The sequence below is a fragment of the Gymnoscopelus microlampas genome, assembly GCF_963454915.1.
Source record: "Gymnoscopelus microlampas genome assembly, chromosome: 10".
Lineage (NCBI taxonomy): Eukaryota > Metazoa > Chordata > Actinopteri > Myctophiformes > Myctophidae > Gymnoscopelus > Gymnoscopelus microlampas.
In genome coordinates this window covers 35,566,856-35,577,405 of record NC_139947.1, presented here as the reverse complement: position 1 = coordinate 35,577,405, position 10,550 = coordinate 35,566,856, and the positions used below count along the sequence as shown (strand labels likewise).

The 10,550-nt window shown below is 39.3% G+C and overlaps 1 protein-coding gene across 1 annotated transcript; it reads left to right on the top strand.

Moving 5' to 3' along the window:
* The first annotated feature begins 2,064 nt into the window (after nt 1-2,064).
* Nucleotides 2,065-9,549, top strand: tmem9 (transmembrane protein 9). The gene is made up of 6 exons (XM_084069657.1): nt 2,065-2,171; nt 2,923-3,014; nt 3,548-3,639; nt 4,854-4,962; nt 6,645-6,776; nt 7,462-9,549. The coding sequence occupies exons 2-6, from the start codon at nt 2,940-2,942 to the stop codon at nt 7,597-7,599; spliced, it is 546 nt and encodes a 181-aa protein (XP_083925783.1). The 5' UTR covers nt 2,065-2,171; nt 2,923-2,939; the 3' UTR covers nt 7,600-9,549.
* The last annotated feature ends 1,001 nt before the right edge of the window (nt 9,550-10,550 follow it).

Genomic DNA, 10,550 nt, shown 5'->3' with positions numbered 1-10,550 from the left:
CCATAGCAACAAGCTATAGTCTTCCTGGGTCCACACAAAAAACATAGAAAAACAATTATTACAGTTGTAAATACAAAATTATTAAATGTCAGTACTCACAATACATGATGAAGCTAAAATTACATGTGATCAAAGAAACAGAAAACAAAACAAAAATACTTTACAGTGTTAAATACAATTTAAGATTATTTTTAAAGGTTAATTTACTGTGAATGCAGCAGAGGTTTTGAGGCAGGTTATTCCAAAGGGTCAATGATCTATAAATAAAAGATCTCCTTTAATTCAATTCAAGCTGCCCATTACTGGAACCTCTAGTGTAATGATCATGTACAGTATTACTATAAACAATCTGTTTATGTATAAAAACAGGAGTTTTACTGCTCATGACTGACTTGAATAGCACAAGTGTATTAAAAGACAACCTATTATCAACTTTAAGCCAAGAGAGACAGGCATGCATACGGCTCACATTAGACCTTAGTGAGCAGCCCAGTACCAACCGTGCTGCCCTGTTCTGGACAACCTGGAGCTTCCTGAGGTCACCACTGGCAGCAGATGACCACATTGTAGAGCAAGATGGCCTGTAGTCAAGATGGCCTTTGAGAGGAAGAAGGCCAAGTACGAGGAGCTGGCAGGCGAATGCCGAAGCAGGGGATGGAGGTCCCGATGTAACCCCATCGAGGTCGGATGCAGAGGATTCGTCGGCCAGTCTCTCATCAGGGCACTCAAGATGCTGGGAGTGAAGGGACTGCACAACAGAAAAGCCATCAAAAACATCACCGACACGGCAGAAAAGGCGTCAAGATGGCTGTGGATCAAGCGGGGAGATCCGTGGACCACACAAGCTACTTAGACACAAGTCGGGGCCTGATCACCCCCGGCTGGGTCGCCTGGGCGAGGGTGTATAATGTTGCGAGACCCGAAACACCCAGTGAACCCAGGATACATCACTGAGGATGTGTCTAAGTTGCACCAAAAGTGTTTATTAAAACTGAACTATCTGACATAAAAGCGGACGGGCAACAAAAGAATAACAATATATATGTATATATTTTTTTCCTTAATTTTTATCCCATGATTTTGTAACCCCATTTTTTACACCCAGTGCCAATTATCTATGTAATCCACTACCTTCCCTCTGCCAACCTAGGGAGGCCAGGGCCGAGCTCATACCTCCTTCAATGCATGAGAGCCAACTGACCTTCCCTGGTTGGACATAGCGCGTGGAAGGAACACGTTATTCCAACCAGTTCCTTTCCCCTCCATCAGGCGGGGGGCTGGCCAGGGGGAGGCAGTATAGTGCCCAGGATTACTGCATGTTTTTGTAACAGATCATACAGACATATTGCTTGATTGCTTTCTTTCTCTGATTAGTCTCTGATTAGCATATGAATGTCATACTCTTATCATCATTATTAAAGAATATCACTCATTAAAAGTGTGTCAGGTGTCAAAACAATTGAAAAAAGGTAAACATTCACATATTTTTGCTGCTAATATTTTGCATTGCAGTCCTGTCCTATTGTATTATGACTTGTCTTTCTATTTCTACTTTCACTGTCCACCCATAGGTGGCAGTGAAAGTGCATGTTTCTTATTTCAGTTCGTTGTGTAACGGCAGCCAAGAGGAAGAAGTCCCGGAAGTAGGGAGCGGAAGCAGCGTTGCCATGTCCGCTTATTATAAGCAACTTTGGGCTTGTTTTTCTGTAAAGTTGCTTGTAAATAATGGTAGTTACGGGTTGCGTTTTTTTAGGCTTGTTTCTAAAGTGTAGTTGCTTATTTGGGCTTGTTTGTTTCCTAATGTTGTTTAAACCAGTGGTTTTCAAACATTTGCATGTCAAGGACCCCCAAATTAATATATATTTGTACAAGATTTGTGTTGTTTAAATGTTTCAAAAAATATTCCAAAATGTTCACGTTTTCAAGATTTTTTAAAATAGCAGATCTATGCAAGCTCATTATGAGCTTGTAGATCTACTACTTTCAATTAGCCTAGTTGTTTATTTTGGGCTTGTTTTCATGATATACCTGGTTGCTTGTTATTTCTCTCGCTAAATCTGGCAACACTGAGTGAGCGAAGATAATGAAGTGCGCAGCAGTTAGTGACATTGGTCAGTTTGTTGACATAATGAACGTCTAACTGGATGAACATTTACTATCTCTGTCGCTACGTAAGTTAAACGTATTGCTCTCGTCGTGAGTCTTTTACATAAAACGTTTCTAGTTGTAACTGTCGCTGTGGAAAATATTAGGCTATTCAACTAGCTAGATGGCCTGCTGTGTTGTGTAGCATAACCAATGGTAGCCCCGTTTGGAACCTCACCCACCTCTACAGCGCCGAGTTGAGGTCCCGCTTCGTAGGCTGCCGGCAGAGTGCGACACCGGCGAATATTGGCGAATATCGTTGATTCTTACCCTTTTCCCGCACATCGTATCAAAAAAGTAAAGGTCGTCCCCCCTGCCCTCATATGTTTTACATTTTAGCGGTAAAGACAATTTAAGTGACAGGGTGGAACAAGCGTTTAAATGGCTTATTTAGTCAGCCTGTGCCGTGTTTTCCCAATGCAACCTTAACGGGAGCAGTACAGCACATGCGGTCGGGGGATGGCCACAGGCTGACTATAAAAAGCGATTTAAACGCTTGTTTCAACCCGTCACTTAAATGTTCTTGACCGCTAAACTGTAAAACATCTGAGAGCAGGGGGGAATACCTTTTACTTTTGGATACGATGTGCGGAAAACGGTAAGAATAAACAATATTGGCCACCGTTCACCGGGTGTCACACTCAGTCTGCAGCAGCCTATGTAGAGGAACCTCATCTCGGAGGTATATAGCGGAGCTATACCAATGCTAGAAATTAGTCTGACTATTGTATTTTGATATGGTTGTTCTATGGCTGATTTTCTGCTTTTCTGGTGCAGATATCTCTGGTGGGAAAATGTCGTCTCGGTCTTTCATCTCGTCCGCACTGATTGTGTTTCTGCTGGAGTCTCTTATTGTTGCAGAGGCTAAGGTACATAGCAATAGCAAGACTAGTATGTTGACCCATTGATTTGAATTTTATTCATTTCATTGTTTTTTTATTATTATAATTTTGTATTTTTTTTTCTTGCAATGTAGCACTTGATGTGTCAAATATGAAGTGCGTTACAAATAAAATGTATTATTATTATTGTGACTCAGGCACTGCAGGTGTTTTAGCAGTGATGGATGGAAGAAGTACTCACATGTTTTTTTTACTTAAATGTATCAATACTGCAATGTAGATATACTCTGTTGCAAGTAAAAGTCCTGTATTCAAACTGTTCTTGATTAAAAAGTACAAAAGTATTGGCATCAAAGTATAAGTGAAGTACCAACAGTAAAAATGGTCATTGTGCAGAATGTCCCATTTCATAAGTTCAAAACGTATAAAAAATCTTTTGAAAATAGCCGGCCTAGGCTACTTGAGTAAATGTACTTAGTTTCTTTACACCACTGTGTTTTAGAATATTAAAGTTATTATTTGAACAAATAACCATAATGGTAATTTCCTAAAATTCACAGAACTTTGAGGATGTGCGCTGCAAGTGTATCTGCCCTCCTTATAGGAACATCACGGGTCATATCTACAACAGGAATGTCTCCCAGAAAGACTGGTAAGAAGTCAGCTTTGTTTCTGTAGAGCACTTTTAATAAAGTATAAACTCAACGTGTTGCATATTAAAAGAGGATAAATAAAGAGGGATACAAATGTATACATATATGCACATCTTGTACAAACGTACAGTATAATAGACACACACCCCATGGAAAAGTATGGAATTAGATTTTTGTCAATCCCACATAAGTATAGGAAAAAAAGAAGAGGGTGAAGAGAAATAATTATTTCTCTGTTCTCTTTTCTAAGATATTAAATTGAGAATGAAAATAAATAAATTGATCGTACAAGCAGAGTGTTTTTCATGGCAGCCAGTGCAACCAAAATGTTAACCTCTGTGTGTGTGAGAGCGCTGGCTAGAGCGAGCTTGATGTAATCAAAAACAAGACAAGAATGATGGCTTATAACAGCTGTCTCTATACCTGTATGTACTCAACAAAGTAATTGTTGAAAAATTGTCGCTAGGGCAGTAGAATATTTGATTTGGAGTTTTATCAGTTTATGACATCCCTACTGCCTTCATGGCTGCGTTCATCATCGTTTCTAGAGTGAAGAAACCAGGCTGCAAAAATGTAATCAACTTTTTAAAAACGAATTTCTGCTTCTTATCATGGGGGAACAATATTTTTATATTCAGTATTTTAATGGAAATTATACAAGTGTGATTAGCACTGGTTAGTGACACAAACTGAACATTGCACTGTTTTAGCATTGAACTTTGCACATTCGACTGTGACATTGCTGCTATTGATTAGATATGCGTATGCACATTTCCTGCACACTTATGGAACTGCTGCATATTGATAAGCTAATGTACCTGTCTAAGACTAGATCTCATATTTGTTTCTCACTGTATATTTTTTGTATTATATTATTTCTTCTCTTACTTAATATATTATTATGTTTAGGATGTTGCACAATGTTTTGCGGAAAAAGTCCCTACATCAATTCCCTGCTTGTACTTGTATAAGTTAGTGACAAATAAAACCTTGATTCTCGAACGTGCCTGAGTTTCATGTTAATTGATTTGTATGAACTGTAGTACCTAGTTGCAATCTTTTGACCACGAAGCAAGCAAACAATATATGAAATGACACAATTTCTGTTACCTACTGTACTTTTGGTTTCCTACCCACTTGCTAACACTGGTCAGTTGTCACACTCCCCCGGATGAGCAATTTCAACATATTTGTTTTGGACTTCTCATTACAGTACCTGCCTCCATGTGGTAGAACCTATGCCGGTGCCTGGCCATGATGTGGAAGCTTACTGCCTGCTGTGTGAGTGCAAATATGAGGAACGCAGCAGCAACACAATCAAGGTACTCCTGACTCCCATTTACTCTGAAAAGCTGCTTTCTACTACACAGTAAAATCCTCAGTGTACATTTGAGAGTGTACTGGTTACATTTGTGCACTCGCAGAGTTACAAATGGATAAATGAACACTGAAGACTTTACAGTGTAATCTGATGCTGCTCTTAATCTTGTTTGTCTCATTGTGCACATATCAACTACCTACCCACCAGTGAAACAAACGTAAGCAAGTAATGTTATGCCAACAAAAGCTGTTGACATGTGTGTCAGGTTTAGATTTTTACTGTGTCATACTGTGTCATTTTAGATTTTTAGCTATAACCATTATGTTATACTTTGGGCTATTTAAAAATAGCAGATATACAAGCTTGTAGCGCAGCACCGAATGCCACGCTACGAGCTTGTAGATCTGCTATTCATTTTGAAAAATCGTGATCATTTTTGCAAATCTTTGAATATATATGTTTTTCAGAGCGAACATCTTTAACTCAAATCTTTGCTCCTGGGGATCCTTCAAATGTCTTCTAAATCCTAACAGTTCTTTTTTGAAAAAAAACAACAACGTACAGTATGTTTCTATAATATCAGTGGTTCTCAAAATGTTCATGTCAAGGACCACCCAAAATGATATGTATTTGGCCACGGACCCCCATCTCAAAATATTTTGTTCCAGGGGCCCCAGAAGCAAAGATTTGAGTTAAAATGTGTATATATATATTCAAAGATTTGCACACATTTTCACGATTTATTTTCAAAAATATCTGATCTACAAGCTCATAGGTGCCGTGCTATGAGCTTGTATAGCTGCTTTTTATGAATAGCCAAAGAAATCTAAAATGACACAGATACGTTCCCGGATTGAATGGGTTAACACTAAGTAGTCTCTATCTAATTTTGGTTCCCACCCAGTCAGAAAAACACAGACCTACTATGGTCCTCCTAAAACTCTACACACAATCACATTTTGCCCATGCCCAGCGAAGAAGCTGCTCATTCATTCTGTCCACTGTTTCTCCAGACCTTCATTCAAGAGTGGAGGGATTTTGGAGGGCTGGCCATGCGAGACTACAGTTATCCAAACAATAAAGATGGATTGTAGTTCTCGTCTGTTGCTCCAAACATTTATTGTGACAGCTACACCTGATGAAGATCCCTTTTAGCATTTAGGGATCAAAATGTTGTATTTGGTAAAAGAAAAAATTGAGCATCAGATGAGTTGCAAGCCTACTTTATTGTTGTTTGGATAGCTATCTGGCCATGATGTCCAAATATTTACATCTTGTCACACAGACCAGACCATTCTGATCTGTGCTCTGTGAACAAGCAAGCAAAGTGTTTCCCTTCATTCTCATTGTATGGAAAAACACACTTTTCAGCACATAAATGAAAGTGAATAAAGCAGATTTTGCTAATATACTGTATAATACAACATTTCCTGGTATGTTCCTTGTTTCCGCCTATTTTGCCTACTGGCAGTGGCAGCATTACACAGAAAGATTGACTTTTGTTGTGCAAGAGAACTTCCATCTAGGGTAATATAGAATTAATACAACAATTTCACACCCAAAATTTAGGACCAGGACGAGGTTTTGTAGTAGCAAACTGTAACTACTGTAAGCTGATCACAGTTCAGTAAAGTGAAAGTATTGTCAAAAGAGAGAATATTGTTGTGACCTTTTGTGTGTCAGGTGACCATCATAATCTACCTGTCTGTGGTGGGCGCTCTGCTACTCTACATGCTGTTCCTACTCCTGGTGGACCCCCTTATCCGGAAACATGACCCCTACACCCAGCCCCTGCATAACGAGGAGGACTCGGAGGTACACACACACATACAGGAACATGCAATAAGGGACTTATTTGAAGAGTTCAGTGCGATGAGATATTCCGTTATACAAGTATAATGACCAGAGTTGAAAGTACTGTCTTAAAACAATTACTATTACGCCATAATGAAATTGCCATGATAAAACGGACCTGGTTCGGGTCTTGGGTATTTTGGTATTCCGGTGGACCCTTGAACACTACTCTACTGCAGTGCACACTGGATCATGCTCCCATATTGAGTTTAATCAATTACCTCCAAGGTGGGTGACGTTTTGAGTGTCTTAGCTCTTCCTCAGACTAATAAAAACACTCTGGAAAGTATGTCTATATTTGGCTAGTCCACCTTTTTTTTTTATCCTTCTGTTTTTCCAAGTTTTGGGTGACCTAATTTTCCTCCCTAGTGTGACTGTACAGGTGGATTTATTGTTCTCTGCTGCAGCAAGAGAAAACATGTTTCATGTCTACTTATCGTCATTACACTAGAAGCAGTAGTGTAACGAGTAATTATTATAATTAATTGCTTTTCCCAGGGAGTAATACGTATTAAGTCATTTGGAAGATGATAGAAGTAGTATGAAGTATTGTGTCATTTATAGTTTTTTGTACTTGTCCAACACGACAGTTGAGTGCTAAGTGTTCACTTCCTGATTTAAAATTTGTGTGTGTGTGTGTGTTCAGGAGATGCGTCCACCAGTTGACCCTGCAGCCCGGGGCAATACCATGCTGGAGCGAGTGGAAGGGGCACAGCAGCGCTGGAAGAAGCAGGTCCAGGAACAGCGCAAGACTGTGTTTGACCGCCACAAGATGCTTAGTTAAACCCTGTCTGTCAAAGCAGGGCTAGTGGAGGTAACCTCATCAGGCTCAGTACTCTGACAACTGTCACCAGCTGCATTGTTGTTGTTGACACTACACAGTAAATTCCTCAGTGTTAGTTTAGTTTCAATGTGAGAGTATACAAGTGTTACCACTTGGTTACATTTGTATACTGTCACAAATGGATAAATTAACACAGATTTTACTGTGTTGCTGTTCCTTTCTCATTTCAAAGCATAGCGACTTGCAATCCATCACTTTATTCAATAGCTGCTTGTCAACAGCATGCCTTCTGCTTTGAGCTGGTTATAGGGAGAGGACATTTTTGGAAACAAATGATATGGCTATATTTTAGTTTTTTGCAATATGTATTGCAATATAAAAATAAAAAAGTTATTAATTTTAAGGAAAAGAAAATAAATTGAGTATTTTCTGGTACCTGCAGGAGGGGGAGGTATAGGTTTTTTTTAGGGGGGGGGGGGGTTTGCTCAGTGACACAGACTGAGCGAGCCAATATAAAATGTATGTCAACAGCTTCATTTCGTTGCTGTTGAGCAGTATAGTATCTAGTTGACACATCCTTTTTCCTAACCCCACAACATACAGTACTTCTCTATTTCTACTTTACTTAATTTCTATTCAAACCATTGCCAAGCTATGTTTTTATCTATCAAGCAGTACAAGTACGGTATGTTAATGCGACATCATGGCTGATGGGTCCAATTTGCCCTCCGTTTGCGTACTCAATGAGCTGATTTCAAACGTGTACATGTGAATGTCAGTGGTGATACAACAATGTTCATGAGACACACCTCACTCTTTATTACTCATTAGTAAGTTGTAGCTGGACTAACAGACACACTAGCTCAGCTCACTGTGACTGTCGACAAGCAGCTATTTGGAAACCTTTAATGGTACTTCAATGGAAATGGCGGAATTTAATTCATGTTGATATTTATTATTATTCAAGTGGAGCCATGGAGTACAGGTTATATATACATTACTATCTGAAGGTATTTAAAACCATTGCAGTCATTTCACCAAGCTTGTCAAACTGATATACAGTATACAGTAGGTTTGGAATTTCAATTTGTAATATTAGCTTATTTGTCAGTTTAGGAAATGCCATACGAAACGGCTTTCTCATGAAATGAGTTTTACTTTCCAAGCTATTGAATATTCGTTTTTGTTTATTGTGTATCATTATTGTCTGAAGCTACGTCAGGGCATGTAAGCCGTATGTGTATGAATAGTCACTGGACAGGGTAAAGTGACCCTACTTTTCATCACTGATTGCCAAACAATGCACATTCCCTAGTTGACCACTTAAACCCAAGTGGTAATCAGTTGCCAATGTACTTGGTGTGCTCCTTTTTTCCTTCTACACCAAATGTCTTTGCCAAAAATAGACGATATACATACAAGCTCACAACGCGGTGCATTGCGACACGTTCTGCGCTTATAGATCTGCTATTCTGGGTGAATGTGCCCCCCCGGAATCGAGATGCAAGGGTTCAAGTGGTTAATGCCTGTACTTAATTATTGCCGTTTGTAAATTGTGGCTTGATAGCTTTTATTTATTGTTTAGCTTTATGGCTTTCAGCAAACATCACTTCCCTGTTCTACTGAATTGACCCTGATTTTCTGTTCCTCAAAGAAAGAAACCTACACTGGCTTACATAACTTCATGTCACACACAGTGAGAACTACTGAAGTTTATCCATAGTTAGTTAATTATTTATAATGGTTTGCATTTTACCGCTAAAACACTTGCTTAAAGTTGTTTTGGAAATAATGTCATGTCAATGGTATGGCCTTTTTATGTATTACGTTTTTTTTATCCATGTACTTTATTTATGTTTGTATCCCTAATCTGACTGGATTATTACATTGCACTGAATGCCTTTGCTCATACCTCTGCCTGACGTATAATTAAAAATTCTGTTAAGGTTTCTCTTGCCTTGTTTTGTTTTAGGACTACTAACCAGGGGTGGTTACAGATTAGTCCCTTATCCCATTTAGACCTGGAAAATCTATACGTTGTTATACCTTAAATTTCAGAAAACTTCGGTCAGGATTTAGAAGGCGTTTTTAGTTTAGGTTTAAATTTGTACTACTGTATAAGTAGCACTAGAGGGTGACAAAGTACACACTATGTCACTCTAACCGCAGTAAATTGTACTTTATGTGTGAGAATAGTACAGTTGCACATCATTTGTCTTATCAAATTTCTAAGTTTGGTAAGATTCTGATGAAATTTGTTTGCCGTTGGAATGTTTTAGTTCTTATTTTGCACATAATGACTAACTTCTAAGAAAATGGAACCATGGAACTCTGACCAGTTTAAATATGCTGCTGTTATTTTGTCTCTCTCTTTCTCCCAATTTAGTCCCATTATAGGGCCCCTACTAATTGGTTAATTAGAAAGCTTAGAGATGAGCATGTGTTGCCTCATACACACGTGATGCAGCCAGTCCGCTTTTTTCACCTCCCAATGAGGAGTTTCCCCGGTAGGACTTGGCGTGTGCGGAGGCACACGCTATTCTCATTTCAGCTCCCCTCTGAACAGGCACCCTGACCAGCCTGTAGGAGTTGGTCAGTTTGTCCTAGTATGCGCCCAGAGGATTCAAACTCAAGTCTCCGTAGGGGGGGGGCAGGAACTTTACCCCTGTGACACCCGAGCACATGAGTTTAGAATTCTCTGGCTGACGTCCCAAGAGCTCCCTTTATCATTCCTTGGTCTTTATTTTCTTGCCTGTCATTGTCATCCAACCCCATAGAAAATCTTTACACTGGTCTGCACGTATATCTCTCAAACGTATTCCCCACCCTATGTATTCTAATGACCCACTCAGTTGAGAGTTCTAACCCAGTGGGCAGCAGGGAAACTGATTTCTCTTTTTGAAAGTGTGTTTGTGTGTCTATTGACGCAACACCCCCCCCCCCCCCCCTTT

Excerpts from the sequence above, each read along its gene's own strand:
- tmem9 (XM_084069657.1), top strand. The coding sequence starts at position 2,940 with ATGTCGTCTCGGTCTTTCATCTCGTCCGCACTGATTGTGTTTCTGCTG. Across the intron at positions 3,015-3,547 it reads TTATTGTTGCAGAGGCTAAG|AACTTTGAGGATGTGCGCTG; the intron begins GTACATAGCAAT and ends TAAAATTCACAG. Across the intron at positions 6,777-7,461 it reads ATAACGAGGAGGACTCGGAG|GAGATGCGTCCACCAGTTGA; the intron begins GTACACACACAC and ends GTGTGTGTTCAG.